Source organism: Pseudophryne corroboree, chromosome 9 (assembly GCF_028390025.1).
Source record: "Pseudophryne corroboree isolate aPseCor3 chromosome 9, aPseCor3.hap2, whole genome shotgun sequence".
Lineage (NCBI taxonomy): Eukaryota > Metazoa > Chordata > Amphibia > Anura > Myobatrachidae > Pseudophryne > Pseudophryne corroboree.
In genome coordinates this window covers 159,467,460-159,491,098 of record NC_086452.1, presented here as the reverse complement: position 1 = coordinate 159,491,098, position 23,639 = coordinate 159,467,460, and the positions used below count along the sequence as shown (strand labels likewise).

The 23,639-nt window shown below is 44.3% G+C and overlaps 1 protein-coding gene across 9 annotated transcripts in view; it reads left to right on the top strand.

The window, feature by feature from the left end:
• Positions 1-23,639, top strand: part of BRDT (bromodomain testis associated) — a 351,401-nt gene that overhangs the window by 311,529 nt on the left and 16,233 nt on the right. For all 9 annotated transcript variants that reach the window (XM_063939905.1, XM_063939900.1, XM_063939907.1 and 6 more), the window contains 3 exons: positions 955-1,114; positions 2,554-2,666; positions 9,160-9,286. In XM_063939905.1, coding sequence (XP_063795975.1) covers positions 955-1,114; positions 2,554-2,666; positions 9,160-9,286 — 400 coding nt within the window. The remainder of the gene's footprint in view (positions 1-954; positions 1,115-2,553; positions 2,667-9,159; positions 9,287-23,639) is intronic.

Below are 23,639 nucleotides of genomic sequence, written 5' to 3'. Positions count from 1 at the left end.
AGTCCTAAAGCTTTCTTTAGTTGTGCCCAGTCTCCTGCGGAGCCGCTAATCCCCATGGTCCTTACGGAGTCCCAGCATCCACTACGGACTACGAGAAATAGATTTACCGGTGAGTAAAATCTTATTTTTACAGTCTCTGTATTTGCATGCATCTATTCCCACTTGCTGATTTATTAAAGGGCCAAAAAAAAACAGTTCACATGTACAGTATATTAGCAGACATTCACCCTTACCCTGCCGGGTCAGTATGTGTATCCAGACAAGATTGTATCTTTTTATTTTTCTCGTACATGATACAGGGAATTGTTGATGTATTAGAGAAGTAGTAAATGTGTGTTTTACTAACAACAAATGGCTTTAAGCCACACTTTTTGGTGTATGCTGCACTCCGAGGTGGTTGTTATCTGTTTTAACTGCTGTAGCAAGAAGATATTATGGGTCAGATCATGATGTATTAAGCCTGGAGAAGGAATAAAGAAGTGATAAACCAGTGATAAGCACAAGGGGGGAGATGTACTAAGCCTGAAAAGTGATAAATATCACTGTGATAAAGCACCAGCCAATCGGCTCCTAACTGCCATGTTACAGGCTGTGTTTGAAAAATGACAGTTAGGAGCCGATTGGCTGGTACTTTATCACTGTGATATTTATCAGTTTTCAGGCTTAGTACATCTGGCCCAAGGTGATAACGCACCAGCCAGTCAGATCCTAACGGTCATTTTTCAAATCCGTAATGATTGGTTTGTGCGTTACATCTGCCCCAACTGTATGTCTGTAAAATTGCAGCTTATTTAACAATGGAACTTGGACCTGTATTTTGGGGGGTAATTGCAGCCCATTAGGCATGAGCCCATTTATGTGTTATCGGAAAACTTGGCAATGCACATATAACATTAAGTTGCGGTTTTTTTTTTATGCTTTTTTTTTTTTTTTGTACTTTCAATGCCCTTTTAGTTAACTTACACTGCAGTATCCAGAGAATCCAGAGTTGCTGACTCTTTGCTTTCAAATGACTATCCATGTTCTTCACAAGTCCCATCAGTCAGCCATCTATGTAAATCCTCATTTCATGATACAGATGGATTTCCAGATGGTATTCTGCTATCACCATTAGGTAAGGAATAGGTTATGCAAGCCATAAACTGAGTAATATGTATCATGCTCTCTGCAGATAAAACTGTTATGTAATAATTTTGGATGGGTTGCTGTGAATGAGCTATATGAGTGGATGAGTTCCCGTTTTTATCTGAAATGTTTTATTACAGTTATTTAAAAAAAAAGTATATACAATACAGTATGCAATGCGGGGTTGGCACTCACTCCAGTAGTTTAGGTAAATGCTGCTCTGGTGCCCTACTCTCAAAATAATGAGAAATTGGAAGAGCTGGCAACAGTTAGTCAGATGCTTCAAGTAAAGTATATTGGGCAACAAGCAGCCAACGTTTCGAGACATATTTGTCCTTTTTTCAATACATGTTGAAAAAATAAAAAATAATAAAAAAATTATTTATATATATATATATATATACATATACATATATATACACACACACACACACACACACACACACACACACACACACACACACACACAGTATGTGTGTGTATATATATATATATATATATATATATATATATATATACAAATACACACTTTCCCAAACAACCACATGTATTTGCTATTTTTTAAAATTATCCTTTCTAAATCTTTTTCACTCTGCCCCTTCTCTCACTTTCTCTATACTCTGTAGCCATTTTCCCATTTAATCTCTATATTTCTCCTGTCAATCAGCTGAGGTGTAATAAAGGGGTGTGGTACATTAGGTCGACATGCATTAGGTCGACATGGTCATTAGGTCGTGGTAAAAGGTTGACAGGAGTTTTTTACTTATTTTGGTGTAAGTTTCTTCGAAAAGTGATGGGAAACCCCAATTAGTGCACCGTGACCCCTCGCATGGCTCGCTGTGCTCGGCACTGGTTACCATTCCCAATTGTAGTCCACGTAGATCGTTAAGTATGAAAAAGGTCAAAAAACGAAAATAATTGTAAGAAACTCATGTCGACCTAGTTCATGTCGACCTAATGTGGTCGACCTAATGGCCACCATCCGTAATAAGGTGTAATGCAATGTGTAATGTAATCTATTGCAATGCAGTAAGTAGATGTTTCAGTTTAATGAGACAAGATAGGGTATCTCACAGAGGGTGGCAAGATCCACTCTAGTAAAAGGTAAAAAAAAAAATTTGAGAACAGGTAAAACAGTGGTAGAAACGGAATACATATGTTTTAACGATGGTTGGGATCCCGGCTGTCACAATCCCGACAGCGGAATCCCGGCCACCAGTATGCTGGCAGCGGGGCGAGTGCTAGAAAACCCCTTGAACCTCCCTAAATTTGGACAAAAGGGTAACGTATAATATAGGCATTTTCCCTTTCTACACTTTTAAGCACAGAACATTTTTGACGATAGTTTCCACTTTAACAAATGGCAGAAATAGAGCCATACCTTGCCTTATCAGTTTATTTATATTCACATATATATTTTCTTTACAGCTATAAGTGAGATATTGTCACCGATACAGAGTCCTGTACATGAAACGTTCCCTCCTAACAAGCAGCACACACCAAAATCCTGTTTATCTGGTACCAAAGGCGCTATATCAGAGGTAATAAACTGGTGTTTGGATTAAGGGCAAAAATATACGTGTGAACTGTTTTCCAGTTTGCGCATCTATTAAGCAAATTTGGTGTTTCTGATCATTATCTGCCTTATTTAATTGAAAACTTCTCCATAAGCATGGCATTAAGTGCAAGTTTGCCCGAAATGCAGGATCTGCCAACTTGCTTTGTTTTATGTTAATAGTATTGCCCCCATCAATACACTTTATGGAAGCTCACTGATAACTAGTGAAGGGAAACCAGACTGGAATAGAGACAAGAACACCATTACAACAGATTGTCTAGGAGCCACTGCTGGATGTTTACTGTAATATAACATAAAGATGCAAGGCACATAATGGCATAACTTTTAAATTGAAAAAGCAAACGGTAACAGGAATGAAGGACAAACAACGATCTGTGGAAGCCAATAGGCTGGAACACTAAAGAATTTAACTCTGTGAAGCTGGCATTGGTCCTGGAACTTTCTCCTCCCTTCTGTCTCAAGCTGCACTGAGAAATGGAGCTTTATTTAGTTTCCTTATGTAAACTGGTCTAAAGCTTCTTCTGGTCCTTTGCTGCTCCTGACAGAACGCAAAATAAATGTATAAATTTAGACAGATATTACTGCAGAGCTAGCAATTAATTTCTTCAGGACAAGGAAAGTTTGCCATTTATAGCTTCCTGCAACTTTGTATTTGATTGTGTGGAAATTTGTTGCCTAGCACCAGGTGGTGGTCAGAAAACCAGAAACCCGATCTTTAGTAAATCTGATGGTCTGCAATAATGTTTGAAATAATAATGTTAAAAAAAAAAAAAGAAATACCATTTGAGCAGAGGACCTGTGATCAGTATACAATTATCCCTACAGCTGTGGTCTTTTAGTAGTAGCTGCACAAAGCAGTGTGACCCTAAGGCCAGGTACACATTAGAACCGACAGCAATCGTGCTGATGGACGGGATGATTTCCCTTTGCCCCGATCCATCACATATTGCTGGTACACACTAGACAATTTAATGAACAAGGGAATGATATGTCGTTCCGTACTTCATTAATATGCACAACTGAACGCACAATATCGTTAGATTGACTGTGCAGCACAGTTAATCTAACAGATATTGAGTCTCAAGGCTATAGAGAGAGTGTGTCGGGAAGAGACAGAAAGAGAAGTGAGAGAGAGAATGGGTGTCAAGGAAAGTGAGGGAATGAGAGAAAGAGAGAGGGGAGTGTGAGAGTGTGTCAGGAATAAAGAGAGAAGGATGGGAGAAAGGGGGTGTCAGGAAGAGAGAGACAGAGAGCGGAGCAAGATATAAAGAGGGTGTCAAAGAATGTGAGGCAATGAGAGACGGCAGAGCAAAAGGGGTGAGACAGGGTGTCCGGAAGAGAGACGAAGAGAGGAGCAATTCTGCAGTTTAAAAAATCAGTTGCTGTAAAACTTGGTACCCCACATATATCAAAATCTGAAGATAAGCATCCCCACTGACTACCAGGAAGGGGCTGGTGGGTCTTGAACACATGTGGGTGGGGTCCAGTGGGGGTGGTCTTTATTATTCCATATTTTCCAGAGGGGAGGTGGTCAATTCTGCAGGGATAGCTCCACAGCCTGGGTTTCAGTTCCTGAAACTAGAGTCCCAGCTATCGGATGGTACCTGGGTCAAGCGGATCTGCTTGGTGGTTCCGAAGATATCAGGTGCTGAAGTTCAAATGCTACTCAGGAAGCTGGACTTAGGCACTGGTGTGGAGTTGGCGCTGGGACCCGGTGCTTGTAGCCAGCTCTCTCTTAGAAGCTGAGAATCTCCTTTAAATTTTGAGGATCTCAGCTAAATTCTAAGTTTTAAAGAACCAGAGATATTTGGCCAAGAAGCGGAATTAACAGTCCCTGATCAGAGTGCTCATTTTCCCATAGTGAATGCAAGGGTCCGCCCTCCGCAGGCGGATTATCTCCGCGACCCCTGGTCCTATCAACAAGTGGATAACTGTTCCAGAAAGCTGGGACTCTACTCTTTCAGGAGGCACCTGGGTTACCAGGAGCGGAAAAATGTGGTTTTATAGCCTTGCAGGCTGATATCCCCTGGGTCTATTGATAAGCAGACAAATGTTCCAGAAAACTGCAAATCTCCCCTTTCAGGGGACACCTTCGGGATCAGACCTTCCCAAAATGGGTAGAAACCGCCACTCTATTGCCCGGCTTGGCTTTTTAGATGGGGGGGAAGGGGAGTGGTAGTTTGAAGGGGGATATCACCTTGTTATGCACCCGGTAGCCCCGGAATGTACAGATGAGCATTTAAAAAAACAAAAACCCCGATATCTCCCTTTCCTGAACCCCTGCTGGCAGATAATGGCTGACAGGGGTCACAGGTCAGCACATGGAGCTGGAGACAATGGAGGAGAGGAGCCCTCTGTGCCAGACATTCCATGCAGCTCTCAATACAGTAACCCCACCATTGGTGCCCAGCGTTACATACAGTGACACCTCTATAGTTGCCCAGCTTTCAATACAGTGACCCCACCATAGTTGCCCAACATTCATACAGTGACCATCCTATACAGTAGTTGCCCAGCTTTCCATAAACTGACCCCACCATGGCCGACTAACATTGTCATCGTCGTCCACTCACTGGGTGAGCCATGGCAGAAGGAGTGGCTGACACAGGGACACCTGCTATACACTGGGTATAATGGAAGGTATAAAGGGTACCAGACCAGGCTTCCACCCTGATCTTCAGCTCTCCCTCCTGGGGCTCTGGTGCAACCTTCCGGGCCACCCACAACTTATTCAGCCCTCAAAACCCGGAGAGTAGCATTGCTCTTGTGTCTCTGCCATCCCTGGCTCCTACTCCCTCAGCCACGTTCTTCTGTATGATTTGCTTGCTATCTTCAAGTCTCTTCGGCCTCTTCTTGTCCATTCCTCTGGACAGAGCTTTGTGCCTGATTGGGAGACTCAGGTGAAGGAGCTGCGCTGGCTGAGTGGGGTTGGTTGGGGCTGGGAGACCGACACTGGGGATCCCGGTGATCAGCATACCGACCTCAGAATCTCGGCAGCAGAATGCCGGCGGGGGAGCGAGTGCAAAAAAAACCCTTGCGGGCTTGCTGCGCTCTCCATGCAGCGGGCTCGGTGGCTTGCTGCACTTGCCACAGGTTCTATTCCCACTCTGTGGGTGTTGTGGACACCCATGAGTGGGAATAGTCCCTGTCAATCAGCATACCGACTGTCAGGCTGGTAAGCGGGCGGGATCCTGGCGTCGGCATGGTGACCACCAGGATCCCGAGTGCTGGTCACATGACAGGATCTCGAGTGGGACAATACACAACTTGGAAGGGAAGCAGAGATGAAAAGTTCAGGTTAGCTGCGGCTAATAATATCCGCAGGCATTAGCTAATTTATGTATTTTCTGCCTAGCAGGCAGCGCTGGCAGTGACCTGGACTAGCTGGGACAATGGAGGACAGGTGGTACCTTAAGAACTGAAAACCAGTGGCAACTGACTCCATTGCCTCCGGCAGGTCCCCCCTAATTAGATGATCTTGATGATTTGGCCATTCCAATATGACCAATCATCAAGATATCATTCTAAATGTGTACCCAGCCTAAGGGTTGGTTAGTTTTTATACTGTCCTTCCTTATAATAGCTTTACCTTGATAGTGGAGGATTTTGCTGTCAAGAAGGATTCCCAACATTTGGCAGCAAAACAAGCCACCACAGATGGGCTAGGCTCCACAGTATCTTGGATAAGTTCAAATTCCACAATTGGCTGACTGAAGAGTGTTTCAGTCTTTGAGATCTATGATAGATATTTTAAGTTCATCCTTGAAGTGTGTATTAAGAGACGTTCTGTAGCATTAATGTTCTGTGCCTCTGGTCGCAAAAGGTAAATGCTAACAAAGATATTTTTTAAGATGGCTGATAAATAGTGGGAGCTGTATCAGAAGCTAAAACACCAAGAAAGCATAAACGTACCATGTATTGGTAAAATGGTTGAGAGGAAGATACCGCACAACTGGCAAAGATATTCTGAAGTAACTAGACACCAGAGTATTATTGAGGCCTCTGCAACGTTGACTAAATAAGGGAAACTCAGCTGGATAGATCAGCACCATTTACCTTACCTGATCCATTCTAATTTTGCGGAGGACCATCAAAAATAGGGCCAGTAGTGGAACAGTCCACTTCCCTCTCTGCCTTGTCACAAACAATAATGCTTTGGCGACATGTGCTGTTTTGTATTGGACTTTTTCTCCATGCCATTATTCATCTTGCCAATGACGATTCAGGCTAGATCCTAGATAACAGCTGGAGCGGAGAGCACCAGGACATCTGGTAATGTTTTGTGATTATGTAGCACCAAATTGTGCTCACTGAATTTTTGCAAAAGGTCAGTTATGCAGACTTCTGCACCTCCTGATATCTATGGTTTCAGAGCAAAATGTGTACCATATAATTTAGCTGGTAACATCTTACTGCTAAAGACACCCTGGCCATAAATTAGATTTTCTGGATAGTCTGAGGTGGTTACCAGAAACTCTACAGTGGGAGAGGAAACGGACAGCCTCTGCAGGAGATATATTGTGGCTCGTGGTGTGACCACACCTTATTCTTACTGCGGGCAACTTCACACTGCCAGCACCCAGCAGAATAAGTTTGCCAGCTATGGGCAACGATAGCGGACTGTCTGCAGGCAAGATCAGTGAACGTACAAAATGTTTACTACGAACATACACCTGGCACTGTCATTAATCAAAGTGTCAGCAGCTTGTCCCGAGGATTCAGTCCAAATACCTCCAACAACAAACAATACAAAAAATATGAGACTGCGCTTCTCACTTTTTGATCACACTTTTATAAAAAAGAAAAATTAATAAAAACACACAATAAACAATACAATAAAATACAGATACTGGCCAGTACCATAAAATTCCATTATACATTACATATTATTTTTAATCTCAAATACTAAACTTCAGCTGGTTTTTACCAAATGAACTTATCAGGCTTAGCAGCAGCAAACACAAGAAGCTAATTCATCTAGTGTCTCTAGTGGAGAATTATATAATATCTCAGTCCCAGTGGGGTTTCCACTTATAATCATCCCACCTGTCTATCCACTTTTGTTGGTTTATTCCAAATATGCAGTGGTGGTTTATAAACACAATTAATCTCACATGCAGCTTTTTCCAGATTTGTTGCACTTTATGGAGCAGTTAGTATTTCATTATCATGCAGGCATGCATTATCACTTTAAAACTGATTAGTAACAATTATTCAGGGTACACCATGCAGTGCACCCAAAGTGGTACCTCTCCCAGCTGCTGCTGCATATTTGGAATAAACCATCAAAAGTGGATAGACAGGTGGGATGATTATAAGTGGGAACCCCACTGGGACTGAGATATAATATAATTCTCCACTAGAGACAATAGATGAATAAGCTTCTTGTGTATGCTGCTAAGCCTGATAAACTCATTTGGTAAAAAACAGCTGAAGTTTAGTATTTGAGATTAAAAATATGTAATATGTGTAATGGAATTTTATTATACTGGTTGGTATCTGTATTGTATTGTTTATTGTGTGTTTATTTTTTTATAAAAATGTGATCAAATATGAGAAGCGCAGTCACATATTTTTTGTAATATCAGTGAACGTTTCAATGCCATTGAACAAATATGCATGGTTTTAAGGTGTTACGAAATCAATGTGGTTCTTTTCTGTTACAAAAAAAAATACTATTGTATTTGCAGTTTGATAATTGACCTAACTAGATGTTTTAGAATATAACAGCAAAGCTTCTCCAATAAAATAATAAACACTGTATAACGCTCGAATAGAGAACTCACACAAACTGGCGCCTATTCGATTTGGGAATCCTGTCTGTTGATGTCAGTGGCTGTACGCCTTTCCCGGCACCTTTAATGCTTTTTCAGATATTTTTTTTCAGTATGTTTTTATGGGTGGACTTCAGTATGCCGAATGTCGGGATCCCGGCGCACAGTATACCGACGCCGGAATCCCGACACCCGGCATACCGACCGTGCCCGCAGCATGGCGAGTGCAGCGAGCCTGCAAGGGGCTCCTTTGCGCTCGCCATGCTGTCGGTATGCCGGCGGTCGGGCTCCCGGCGCCGGTATGCTGGTCGCCGGGAGCCCGGCCGCCGGCATACCATACTACACCCTATATATATACCTATATATAGTTGTTCACCTATGTTTTGTAAATGAGTTATGCCACCAGTATTACTTAACTGAAGACCCCAGCAACTAGCATTTAGAAAGCTCCAACTGCTTGCCAGGGTCTGGGAAGAATTGCAATGGCTCTGCCTAGATGTGGCTTGTAAGCAGTATGGGCAGATTTATCATTGCCATAAAGATTACGAAAAGGTAGGAAAAACATGTTTTTGAAGCATTGAGATATTGCTTAAAAATGTGTAGGCTGATAATTCCCCAAGTTTTTAGTGGCTTATGTAAATTTAGTTCCATTAATCTGGTCTGTTTTTACTACTTTTTTAGAATTCATTATATTCAAAGAAAGATGATACTGATGTGAAAAAAGAAATGTCAGTTAATTTCTTGTTTCATCCTGAAAAAGATGTTGAACTTAAAAATGAAGTTGCAGATAACATTCCAAAACCTGAATGTAAGTAAATAGTTGATTAAATGTTTTTACCATTTTTTTTGTTTTGTTTTGTTCTGTTTAATGGATTTATATTGGTTTTCAAATATCTAGCAAAAACAAGACAAGCAAAAATATGCAAAGCAGCAGTGAGTTGATTTGTAGCAGTGCGAGTGTTGCAGTTACATTTATGTTTTTGCATGCAGGGTAAATACTGGCTGCTTTTGCATGTAGCCCACAACTGCTGTACAGCAGCTTTACTTTTACAGTGAGTATGGACCCACCACTCTAATCTACTGTAGATATCTTTTCACATTTTAAATCTGCCCCACCTGCAGTACAACATGGTTTAGACAAAGTGCAAAGTTACTTGCCTTTTTTTATTTTATTTACTCAACCCTCAGAATCAGCTGCTTTGTATGGCCTTTTCCCCTAAAGTTAATAAGAGAACAATTCAATCAGACATGTAAAATGTGGCCATACCGCCCCACTTCTCACCTGTCCAGTAACCGTGGCCACTGTATAGCAGTGTAGCAGCTGGCATATCATGCAGGTAGAGAGAGAAGACTGCTGCTCAGCCAAGGACAAGCTGCTTTGTGCTGCGATGGGGAGGGTCGGTAGAGGCTGAAGCCACTAAGTTGCAGTCGTGTCCTCTATCTCTCCCTGCATGATGTGCCACCCACTGCAATTCTATGAGAACTATTTCCGTGCAGGTGGGATGTTCCACCACTGACACTTAAACTGATGTATATAGTAGAAGATATCAAACTAGGTTGAAATAACCTCCTAAAATGACAACAGTGTAATAACAATGTTAGTGGCAAATATTTAATAAAGAAAGCCATGAACTGGAAACTGAATTTATTAATCTTCTGATTTGATGGGCAATATGGTTGGGAATACCTGTGATGCAAATATTGTTCCTTGATGCTCTCCAGCATCTTATTGAAATGATTTAATCACCAAGTTTTGTCTAGAAAGTATCCTGAATTCACTTGAGCCAATTTTCTTCATGTTGCATTCATGCTTGTCTGTGCACTCCGCAATATAGGCTATTCCAGCCTGGAATCCACAAATTCTCAATTTTTAGACATTTTACTCTACAAAGTTCCTCATCACCACTTCAGTAGCATGACCTCTATCTCTGTGTCCAAATTGCAATCTGACCACATGAGACCACAAAAGTGACAAAATCTTTGAAATATTTTTGCAGCTACCTGTATTGCATTTTTTTTACGCTTGCATGGCATTTCAGTTAGTCCACAGCATTGTCTGTGCTTTGTTACTTGCTGCTCGTGGGTCTTATGCTACCTGTTTGGACTAATATTTGCAGGAAATATAGGAGTGTATTTAAGTTTGTTTATGTATTGCGACAACTTGGGAAGAACCACTTCCAGCAGTATAGTATGTAGTGGGTTATTAACTGCAGCTTGGCAGGCCACTGACAGCAAGTGACAAGTCTTATATCACATCAGGTTAGAGTTGCAGCACAATATGAAGCAGTAACAGCAGCAGTTCTACAACTCTGGCCCACATCCGAAATACATGAGATCTGTGGACCTTCCTGGTACTGGTCTATCACTGGTTCAGCATCAGGAGCCCTGAACTCTGGGGGGCGGGGGGTGTTCTTCAGGTTTGTTAGCAAACCAAAAACAGTAATGGGCAAAACCATGTTGCGCTGTAGGTGGAGTAGATGTAACATGTGCAGAGAGACTTACATCTGGATGGGTTACAGTATATTGTTTCTGTGCATGGTAAATACTGGCTGCTTTATTTTTACACTGCAATTTAGATTTCCATTTGAACACACCCCATCAACTCTAAATCTCTCTGTACATGTTATATCTGCCCCACCTGCAGTGCAACATGGTTTTGCTCATTAGTGTGCTTCTTTGGTTTGCTAACAAACCTGAATAAGGCCCTCTGTTCCCAGCAGAGGTTTAAGTCAAGATCTCAGGTGCTGCTGATCACCTGACTATTATTCCTATCAGGCTGCAAAACCTGGAACAGACCTGTCAAACACATTACACCCAGGTTGTCAGACGGTGAGTATGTCCCAACTCCCTCTGTGTCTGAAAGCAACCATGGGCCCACATCCAGCTGTGACTCAATGACTCTCCTGTAACAGTATCTGTGTGTGTGTGTGTGTGTATATATATATATATATATATATATATATATATATACACATATACACACTGCTCAAAAAATAAAGGGAACACTAAAATAACACATCCTAGATCTGAATGAATGAAATATTCTTATTAAATACTTTGTTCTTTACATAGTTGAATGTGCTGACAACAAAATCATACAAAAATTATCAATGGAAATCAAATTTATTAACCCATGGAGGTCTGGATTTGGAGTCACACTCAAAATTAAAGTTGAAAAACACACGACAGGCTAATCCAACTTTGATGTAATGTCCTTAAAACAAGTCAAAATGAGGCTCTGTAGTGTGTGTGGCCTCCACGTGCCTGTATGACCTCCCTACAATGCCTGGGCATGCTCCTGATGAGGTGGTGGATGGTCTCCTGAGGGATCTCCTCCCAGACCTGGACTAAAGCATCCGCAACTCCTGGACAGTCTGTGTTGCAACGTGGCGTTGGTGGATGGAGCGAGACATGATGTCCCAGATGTGCTCAATTGGATTCAGGTCTGGGGAACGGGCGGGCCAGTCCATAGCATCAATGCTTTCGTCTTGCAGGAACTGCTGACACACTCCAGCCACATGAGGTCTAGCATTGTGTTGCATTAGGAGGAACCCAGGGCCAACCGCACCAGCATATGGTCTCACAAGGGGCCTGAGGATCTCATCTCGGTACCTAATGGCTGTCAGGCTACCTCTGGCGAGCACATGGAGGGCTGTGCGGCCCCCCAAAGAAATGCCACCCCACACCATTACTGACCCACTGCCAAACCGGTCATGCTGGAGGACGTTGCAGGTAGCAGAACATTCTCCTTGGCATCTCCAGACTCTGTCACGTCTGTCACATGTGCTCAGTGAGAACCTGCTTTAATCTGTGAAGAGCAAAGGGCGCCAGTGGCGAATTTGCCAATCTTGGTGTTCTCTGGCAAATGCCAAACTTCCTGCACGGTATTGGGCTGTAAGCACAACCCCCACCTGTGGACGTCGGGCCCTCATACCACCCTCATGTAGTCTGTTTCTGATCGTTTGAGTAGACACATGCACATTTGTGGCTTGCTGGAGGTCATTTTGCAGGGCTCTGGCAGTGCTCCTCCTGTTCCTCCTTGCACAAAGGCGGAGGTAGCGGTCCTGCTGCTGGGTTGTTGCTAGGGATGTGCACTTGAAATTTTTCGGGTTTTGTGTTTTGGTTTTGTGTTCGGTTCCGCGGCCGTGTTTTGGGTTCGACCGCGTTTTGGCAAAACCTCACCGAATTTTTTTTGTCGGATTCGGGTGTGTTTTGGATTCGGGTGTTTTTTTCAAAAAACCCTAAAAAACAGCTTAAATCATAGAATTTGGGGGTCATTTTGATCCCAAAGTATTATTAACCTCAAAAACCATAATTTCCACTCATTTTCAGTCTATTCTGAATACCTCACACCTCACAATATTATTTTTAGTCCTAAAATTTGCACCGAGGTCGCTGGATGACTAAGCTAAGCGACCCTAGTGGCCGACACAAACACCTGGCCCATCTAGGAGTGGCACTGCAGTGTCACGCAGGATGGCCCTTCCAAAAAACACTCCCCAAACAGCACATGACGCAAAGAAAAAAAGAGGCGCAATGAGGTAGCTGTGTGAGTAAGATAAGCGACCCTAGTGGCCGACACAAACACCTGGCCCATCTAGGAGTGGCACTGCAGTGTCACGCAGGATGGCCCTTCCAAAAAACACTCCCCAAACAGCACATGACGCAAAGAAGAAAAAAAGAGGCGCAATGAGGTAGCTGTGTGAGTAAGATAAGCGACCCTAGTGGCCGACACAAACACCTGGCCCATCTAGGAGTGGCACTGCAGTGTCACGCAGGATGGCCCTTCCAAAAAACACTCCCCAAACAGCACATGACGCAAAGAAAAATGAAAGAAAAAAGAGGTGCAAGATGGAATTGTCCTTGGGCCCTCCCACCCACCCTTATGTTGTATAAACAGGACATGCACACTTTAACCAACCCATCATTTCAGTGACAGGGTCTGCCACACGACTGTGACTGAAATGACGGTTTGGTTTGGACCCCCACCGAAAAAGAAGCAATTAATCTCTCCTTGCACAAACTGGCTCTACAGAGGCAAGATGTCCACCTCATCATCATCCTCCGATATATCACCGTGTACATCCCGCTCCTCACAGATTATCAATTCGTCCCCACTGGAATCCACCATCTCAGCTCCCTGTGTACTACTTTGTGGAGGCAATTGCTGCTGGTCAATGTCTCCACGGAGGAATTGATTATAATTAATTTTAATGAACATCATCTTCTCAACATTTTCTGGAAGTAACCTCGTACGCAGATTGCTGACAAGGTGAGCGGCGGCACTAAACACTCTTTCGGAGTACACACTTGTGGGAGGGCAACTTAGGTAGAATAAAGCCAGTTTGTGCAAGGGCCTCCAAATTGCCTCTTTTTCCTGCCAGTATAAGTACGGACTGTCTGACGTGCCTACTTGGATGCGGTCACTCATATAATCCTCCACCATTCTTTCAATGGTGAGAGAATCATATGCAGTGACAGTAGACGACATGTCCGTAATCGTTGTCAGGTCCTTCAGTCCGGACCAGATGTCAGCATCAGCAGTCGCTCCAGACTGCCCTGCATCACCGCCAGCGGGTGGGCTCGGAATTCTGAGCCTTTTCCTCGCACCCCCAGTTGCGGGAGAATGTGAAGGAGGAGATGTTGACAGGTCGCGTTCCGCTTGACTTGACAATTTTCTCACCAGCAGGTCTTTGAACCCTAGCAGACTTGTGTCTGCCGGAAAGAGAGATCCAAGGTAGGTTTTAAATCTAGGATCGAGCACGGTGGCCAAAATGTAGTGCTCTGATTTCAACAGATTGACCACCCGTGAATCCTTGTTAAGCGAATTAAGGGCTCCATCCACAAGTCCCACATGCCTAGCGGAATCGCTCCCTTTTAGCTCCTCCTTCAATGCCTCCTGCTGCTTCTGCAAAAGCCTGATGAGGGGAATGACCTGACTCAGGCTGGCAGTGTCTGAACTGACTTCACGTGTGGCAAGTTCAAAAGGTTGCAGAACCTTGCACAACGTTGAAATCATTCTCCACTGCGCTTGAGACAGGTACATTCCACCTCCTATATCGTGCTCAATTGCATAGGCTTGAATGGCCTTTTGCTGCTCCTCCAACCTCTGAAGCATATAGAGGGTTGAATTCCACCTCGTTACCACTTCTTGCTTCAGATGATGGCAGGGCAGGTTCAGGCGTTTTTGGTGGTGCTCCAGTCTTCTGTACATGGTGCCTGTACGCCGAAAGTGTCCCGCAATTCTTCTGGCCACCGACAGCATCTCTTGCACGCCCCTGTCATTTTTTTTAAAATTCTGCACCACCAAATTCAAGGTATGTGCAAAACATGGGACGTGCTGGAATTTGCCCATATTTAATGCACACACAATATTGCTGGCGTTGTCCGATGCCACAAATCCACAGGAGAGTCCAATTGGGGTAAGCCATTCCGCGATGATCTTCCTCAGTTGCCGTAAGAGGTTTTCAGCTGTGTGCGTATTCTGGAAACCGGTGATACAAAGCGTAGCCTGCCTAGGAAAGAGTTGGCATTTGCGAGATGCTGCTACTGGTGCCGCCGCTGCTGTTCTTGCGGCGGGAGTCCATACATCTACCCAGTGGGCTGTCACAGTCATATAGTCCTGACCCTGCCCTGCTCCACTTGTCCACATGTCCGTGGTTAAGTGGACATTGGGTACAACTGCATTTTTTAGGACACTGGTGAGTCTTTTTCTGACGTCCGTGTACATTCTCGGTATCGCCTGCCTAGAGAAGTGGAACCTAGATGGTATTTGGTAACGGGGGCACACTACCTCAAGAAATTGTTTAGTTCCCTGTGAACTAACGGCGGATACCGGACGCACGTCTAACACCAACATAGTTGTCAAGGCCTCAGTTATCCGCTTTGCAACAGGATGACTGCTGTGATATTTCATCTTCCTCGCAAAGGACTGTTGGACAGTCAATTGCTTGGTGGAAGTAGTAAAAGTGGGCTTACGACTTCCCCTCTGGGATGACCATCGACTCCCAGCAGCAACAACAGCAGCGCCAGCAGCAGTAGGCGTTACACGCAAGGATGCATCGGAGGAATCCCAGGCAGGAGAGGACTCGTCAGAATTGCCGGTGACATGGCCTGCAGGACTATTGGCATTCCTGGGGAAGGAGGAAATTGACACTGAGGGAGTTGGTGGGGTGGTTTGCGTGAGCTTGGTTACAAGAGGAAGGGATTTACTGGTCAGTGGACTGCTTCCGCTGTCGCCCAAAGTTTTTGAACTTGTCACTGACTTATTATGAATGCGCTGCAGGTGACGTATAAGGGAGGATGTTCCGAGGTGGTTAACGTCCTTACCCCTACTTATTACAGCTTGACAAAGGCAACACACGGCTTGACAAATGTTGTCCGCATTTCTGGTGAAATACTTCCACACCGAAGAGCTGATTTTTTTGGTATTTTCACCAGGCATGTCAACGGCCCTATTCCTCCCACGGACAACAGGTGTCTCCCCGGGTGCCTGACTTAAACAAACCACCTCACCATCAGAATCCTCCTTGTCAATTTCCTCCCCAGCGCCAGCAACACCCATATCCTCCTCATCCTGGTGTACTTCAACACTGACATCTTCAATCTGACTATCAGGAACTGGACTGCGGGTGCTCCTTCCAGCACTTGCAGGGGGCGTGCAAATGGTGGAAGGCGCATGCTCTTCACGTCCAGTGTTGGGAAGGTCAGGCATCGCAACCGACACAATTGGACTCTCCTTGTGGATTTGGGATTTCGAAGAACGCACAGTTCTTTGCGGTGCTTTTGCCAGCTTGAGTCTTTTCATTTTTCTAGCGAGAGGCTGAGTGCTTCCATCCTCATGTGAAGCTGAACCACTAGCCATGAACATAGGCCAGGGCCTCAGCCGTTCCTTGCCACTCCGTGTGGTAAATGGCATATTGGCAAGTTTACGCTTCTCCTCCGACAATTTTATTTTAGATTTTGGAGTCCTTTTTTTTACTGATATTTGGTGTTTTGGATTTTACATGCTCTGTACTATGACATTGGGCATCGGCCTTGGCAGACGACGTTGCTGGCATTTCATCGTCTCGGCCATGACTAGTGGCAGCAGCTTCAGCACGAGGTGGAAGTGGATCTTGATCTTTCCCTAATTTTGGAACCTCAACATTTTTGTTCTCCATATTTTAATAGGCACAACTAAAAGACACAGAGGTAGCTACAGCCGTGGACTACCGTACTGTGTCTGTTGCTAATATAGACTGGATGATAATGAGATGAAATCAATATATATATATATATATATATATATAATATCACTAGTACTGCAGCCGGACAGGTAGATATATTTATTATGTAATGACTGATGACGGACCTGCTGGACACTGTCAGCTCAGCAGCACAGCAGACTGCTACAGTAAGCTACTATAGTAGTATGTATAAAGAAGAAAGAAAAAAAAAAACCACGGGTAGGTGGTATACAATTATGGATGGACGAGCGACTGCCGACACAGAGGTAGCTACAGCCGTGGACTACCGTACTGTGTCTGCTGCTAATATAGACTGGATGATAATGAGATGAAATCAATATATATATATATAATATCACTAGTACTGCAGCCGGACAGGTAGATATATTTATTATGTAATGACTGATGACGGACCTGCTGGACACTGTCAGCTCAGCAGCACCGCAGACTGCTACAGTAAGCTACTATAGTAGTATGTATAAAGAAGAAAAAAAAAAAAAACCACGGGTAGGTGGTATACAATTATGGATGGACGAGCGACTGCCGACAGAGGTAGCTACAGCCGTGGACTACCGTACTGTGTCTGCTGCTAATATAGACTGGATGATAATGAGATGAAATCAATATATATTATATCACACTAGTACTGCAGCCGGACAGGTAGATATATTTATTATGTAATGACTGATGACGGACCTGCTGGACACTGTCAGCTCAGCAGCACCGCAGACTGCTACAGTAAGCTACTATAGTAGTATGTATAAAGAAGAAAGAAAAAAAAAAAACACGGGTAGGTGGTATACAATATTATATATATATTATATACAATTATATATATACATATATATATATATATATATATATATATATATATATATTAAACTCACTGGTGGTGATTATTAAACTGGTGGTCAGGTCACTGGTCACACTATCAGCAACTTGCAAGTAGTACTCCTAAGCAGACAATCACAATATATATTATACTGGTGGTCAGTGTGGTCACAATGGCAGTGTGGCACTCTGGCAGCAAAAGTGTGCACTGTACGTTATATGTACTCCTGAGTCCTGCTCTCAGACTTTAACTGCTCCCCACTGTCAGTGTCTCCCCCACAAGTCAGATAATACAGTCACACTATCTATCACTTCAGCAAGTAACTACTAGTACTCCTCCTAATGCTCCCCAAAATTACTACTGTGTCTCTCTCTACTGTCTCACTCTCTTCTCTATAAACGGAGAGGACGCCAGCCACGTCCTCTCCCTATGAATCTCAATGCACGTGTGAAAATGGCGGCGACGCGCGGCTCCTTATATAGAATCCGAGTCTCGCGATAGAATCCGAGCCTCGCGAGAATCCGACAGCGGGTTAACCGAGCAAGGCGGGAAGATCCGAGTCGCTCGGCCCCGTGTAAAAAAAACTGAAGTTCGGGCGGGTTCGGATTCCGAGGAACCGAACCCGCTCATCCCTAGTTGTTGCCCTCCTACGGCCTCCTCCACATCTCCTGATGTACTGGCCTGTCTCCTGGTATCGCCTCCATGCTCTGGACACTACGCTGACAGACACAGCAAACCTTCTTGCCACAGCTCGCATTGATGTGCCATCCTGGATGAACTGCACTACCTGAGCCACTTGTGTGGGTTGTAGACTCCGTCTCATGCTACCACTAGAGTGAAAGCACCCCCAGAAAGCATAGGAGCTGAGAAGTGGTCTGTGGTCACCACCTGCAGAACAACTCCTTTATTGGGGGTGTCTTGCTAATTGTCTATAATTCCCACCTGTTGTCTATTCCATTTGCACAACAGCATGTGAAATTGATTGTCAATCAGTGTTGCTTCCTAAGTGGACAGTTTGATTTCACAGAAGTGTGATTGACTTGGAGTTACATTGTGTTGTTTAAGTGTTCCCTTTATTTTTTTGAGCAGTGTATATACATATATATATATATATATATATATATATATATAGACAGATAGATAATACATATACATATAGATATACAAGATATATATATATATAGATATATATATCTACAGCAAGGGCGGATTGGGACGCCGGGTCCCTGGATCAGATCACGGCCAGCCGGGTCCCCTGCTCCCCTCATTGGCCGTTCTCCCCCCCCCCCCCCCCCCTTCCACGCATGGCTGCCGCACATGAGCTTCGCTCATTAAAGCAGGAGGGCGGGATACATCGAATGTCTCTGGTAGGGCTGGGAGGTACGCTCCTTGCCGGTGTGGTACAAGATACAGCAGCCTGGTGAGTGTGTGGGGGTTGGGTAGTAAGAAACCAAGATTTAGAAAATAAAATCCATATACAGTATAATACTAAGGCGTACTATTAATGTAGCAGGAGGGGTCCAATAAACAATGTATTTTTTGTTTGCCATCCTCTTATTTAAATGTAGAAACAGGATGAATAAATTATTATAATATATTGTGTTAATATATTACAAAAAAATATTTATCCTGTGTCTTCATTTAAATAACATGATGGTAAACAATAACTCATTATTATTTATTTGTCATCTAAAGCTACATTAATAGTACCTGGTTCTTATGATTTGCCGATGGACGGTATGCCAGATGTCAGTATATCTAATGTGCTTTACCTGGTGCAATGTGTATAATGTGCTCTGCCTGGCGCAAAGTGTATAATGTGCTCTACCTGGTGCATTGTGTGTAATGGGGTGGTATTCATGTGACCGACGGTCACATGACCTCCGGCAGCTTCCCGACACCCACTATCCCGATGGTCGGGATGCCGACCAACAGGGACTATTTCCACTCATGGGTGTCCACGACACCCATAGAGTGGGAATAGAGCCCGTGGCGACCGTAGGTCGCCACCGAGCCCGCAAGGGGCTTGCTGCACTCGCCTCTCCCCGCCGGGATCCCGGCGTCGGTATGCTGCCGGTATCCCGGCGTCGGTAAGCTGACCGGCGGTCAGGAGACCGCCGGTCAGCCATACTACACCCGTGTAATGTGCTCTACTTGGTGCAAAGTGTATAACGTGCTCTACCTGGTGCAATATGTATAATGTGCTTTACTTGGTGCAATGTGTATAATGTTCTCTGCCTGGTGCAGTGTGTATAATGTGCTTTACCTGGTGCAATGTGTATAATGTGCTTTACCCGGTGCAATGTGTATAATGTGCTCTGCCTGGCACAAAGTGTATACCGTGCTCTACCTGGCGCAAAGTGTATAACGTGCTCTATCTGGCGGAATATGTATAACAGGTTCTACCTGGTGCAATGTGTATATGCGGCACTACTGTTTGGTGTAATGTGAATTGGCATTATTATATGGCCACGCCCCTCCCCCACGAAGCCATGCCCCTAAAATTTTGATGGGTGCCTACTTTCCTTACTTTTGTGTTAACAGGCCTTATGTGCAGTAATTCCTCCCACTTTACAGGCTCCACCCCCTCACACAGACCCCACCCCCTATTAGGGCTGCTTCCATACATTTCCCGGGCTGGTTTTCCCAATCCGCCCCTGATCTATAGTACTGTGCAAACGTTTCAGCAGGTGTTGAAAAAATGCTGCAAAGTAAGAATGCATTCAAAAATAATAATAGTTTATTTTTTTATCAATTAACAAGATGCAAAGGGAATGAACAGAAGAGAAATCAAATCCATATTTGGTGTGACCACCCTTTGCCTTTAAAACAGCATCAATTCTTCTAGGTATACTTGCACACAGTTTTTGAAGGAACTCTGCAGGGATGTTGTTCCAGACATCTTGGAGAACAAACCACAGATCTTCTATGGATGTAGGCTTGCTCAAATCCTTCTGTCTCTCTCTAATGTAATTCCAGACAGACTCGATAATGTTGATGACATCAGGGCTCTGTAGGGTCCATATCATCAATTCCAGGACTCTTTGTTCTTCTTTACACTGAAGATAGTTCTTAATGACATTGGCTGTATGTTTAGGGTCGTTGTCCTGCTGTAGAATAAATTTGGAGCCAATCAGACACTTCCCTGATGGTACTGCATGATGGATAAGTAATGCGAAAATAAAAATTTTGTCGAAAAAATGCATGAAAAGATGATCGCCGTTAGTAAATGTGCTCACGATTAGGCATGACTGGAAGGGCTGTTTAATGTGACTGCAGCAGTGATGAGGGAGGACACATCTGTAGATATGCTGTGTCTTTGTTTTCAAGCTATGGCTATGCTGATATATGCTTTGAAGTAATACTTTACAGGCAGATGTGAAGCTCCTAAGATGAACAATTTGTAACTACAACATTTATTTATTTTTTAAAGTCTGTCTTTCAAGACTGCACTTAAGTTTCCCAAGCACATCTCTATCTTTTTTGTTGGAGCCTCAGTAGCAATAAAGGTACTCTGCATTCCCCTAAAATAGCTGCTCAATGGAAAGAAACAGCGGATTTCCCGATACCTGTGCAGATGCCCGACTGCCTCATTTCTTATTACCCTTCCACATTCCAGACACTCCCAGACATACACAAAAGCTACAAACCTGCATATAAATTGGCACAAATGTCTGATAGTGACATACTGCACATACCCAGAACCACTTTGTTGCTCTCTTGGCACATAAATCAAATGGAATATATCTGTTTCAACAACTCACCCAACAAATTCTCAGCCACTTGGAGCCCTTGGACAAGAGCCTACAAAGCTGTCTGTTGAACCCACAGATATTGACAGTGAGTCCCACCATTCTCCCCTCTCTCTGTCCCTCCCTCTTCCTTGTTCTGCCGCTTCTTTATTTATTAACATCTATTTATATAGTCATACATATTCAGCAGTGCTTTACAGCGAATATGTTTTCCATTCACCTCTGTCCCTGCCAGGGGCGGATCTAGACCTTTCTTTTAGGGAGGCAGTTTAAGTACAAATAATGACTCCTCCCCTATCTACTCATTCCACTCACTTTTAGTCCTGGCTCCTCCCATTTTCAGGCAGTGACCTCACTTCAAAGCTTGGGCTGCCCCGGTAAAAACTCACTCAAGCACTGAGAGAATATACAAACTCCACACAGTTAGGGCCATGGTGGTAATCGAACCCATGAACGTCCCTCCGAAAGGATAAACAGGGTTAGTGCGCGCAGTAGGCGTGCGCCAAAAATAGGGGCATGGCTTCATAGGGAAGGGGCATGATCACAGTTTTGCCCCCTGTAGTTGTACCCCCAGTAGTTGTGCCCCCATTAGTTTTGCCCCCAGTACTGTGCCCTCAGTAGTTGTGCCCCCATTAGTTTTGCCCCCAGTAGTTGTTCCCTCATTAGTTTTGCCCCCAATACTGTGCCTCGTGTAGCTGTGCCCCCTGTAGCACCGCTTACCAAAAAAATACAAAAATACCAGCCCCGCTACTGCTTCCTGACCACTGCTGCCCTCCGTCTCCAGCCGCCGGCGCCGCTCCTCGGATCTATGAGAGAGATGTCATGACGTCTCTCCCATAGCACTGCACAGACACTAGAGGTCAATTATGACCTCTAGCGTCTACGGCGGCCACCGCACGGCAGGCACCAGTAGCGGGGAAAGGTCGTCTCCACGAAGGGAAACTAGATGCTGCAGTAGCTGCTCTTGCCATGGCGGCAGCGCCCTTGGTACAGCGGCGCCCCGGGCAAAAAGCCTGCTTGCCCACGGCAAGAGCCGCAACTGCATTCTGCCCATATGTTACATTGTATTTAATGGGAAGACCCATGCCGGGAGCATGTAGACAGCTCAGTGACTATAATCACCTAATAGTGTATGTATGTGTGTATATATATATATATATATATTTATATTAGTGTGTGTGTCTCTATATCCCATGCCAAGCATCTACTGTCAAAATTCTAACATAAAGGCAGATGGGGGAGGCATTTGGAGATTTCCCTGTTACTTCTGGGTAAGTGCACTTCTCTGTGTCGCATCTCGCCAGCATAGCGCTGGCCTCACTCTCCAGGGCATCGTCCTCCTCTAGCACATCTGTAGAGACAGCACCAGATCCTCAGCAGGCACCTTCTACGCTCTCAGCTTCTCCCGCAGCCCATCTTCTGCCACCATCAGACCAGGGACTCGGGAGAGGAGACTGACTTCCGCTGGCGGTGGGTGGAACTATTCAGCGCAGCTGCTGGCTGGGAGTGACTGCGCAGCACAGACCAGGGGGCTGACGATTACAACATGAACAATCACCAGAGGCGGGGAAGCTCACTCCGGCCGGGCCGGCAGCAATAACAATAGGGTTTGCTGCTCTCTAAAATCACAGGCTCCGGGATGTGCCTGGCATAGGGATCATCATCTGTAAATTGGCGTGGCTTGAGTATTTTGGGGGTGCAAATGCCCCCATTGTCCCCTGCTGGATCCACCACTGGTCCCTGCCCCAGTGGAGCTGACAATCTATAGTCCCATACACTAACCAATTAATCTACCAGTATGTTTTTTGGATTATGGGAGGAAACCCATGCAAACATGAGGAGAACATACAAACTCCACACTATTAGGTTCTTGTGGGGGTAAACTCAAGAACTCAGTGGTTGAGGCAGTAATGCTAATCACTGTGCCAGCTGTGCTGTCCTTCTGTTTCTTTTCTCCCTCAGCTATAAAGCAGTTCATGTTTGACTGCTCTCTGTCTCTGTTTGTCAAACCACCCAGAACATTGGGGCAGATGTATTAACCTGGAGAAGGCATAAGGAAGTGATAAACCAGTGATATGTGCATGGTGATAAAGGCACCAGCCAATCTGATCCTAGCTGTTAATTTACATATTGGAGCTGATTGGCTGGTTCCTTTATCACCTTGCACTTATCACTGGTTTATCACTTCCTTATGCCTTCTCCAGGTTAATACATCTGCCCCATTGTTAGATAACTTATTCCTCTTGACTGTAATTGATACTTTGTGGTACACTAGTACTGTATGTTTTTCTCTCTTCTATTTGTACCCTTCTTTTTTTTTTCATTCTAAAAATCAATACAATTTTTAAA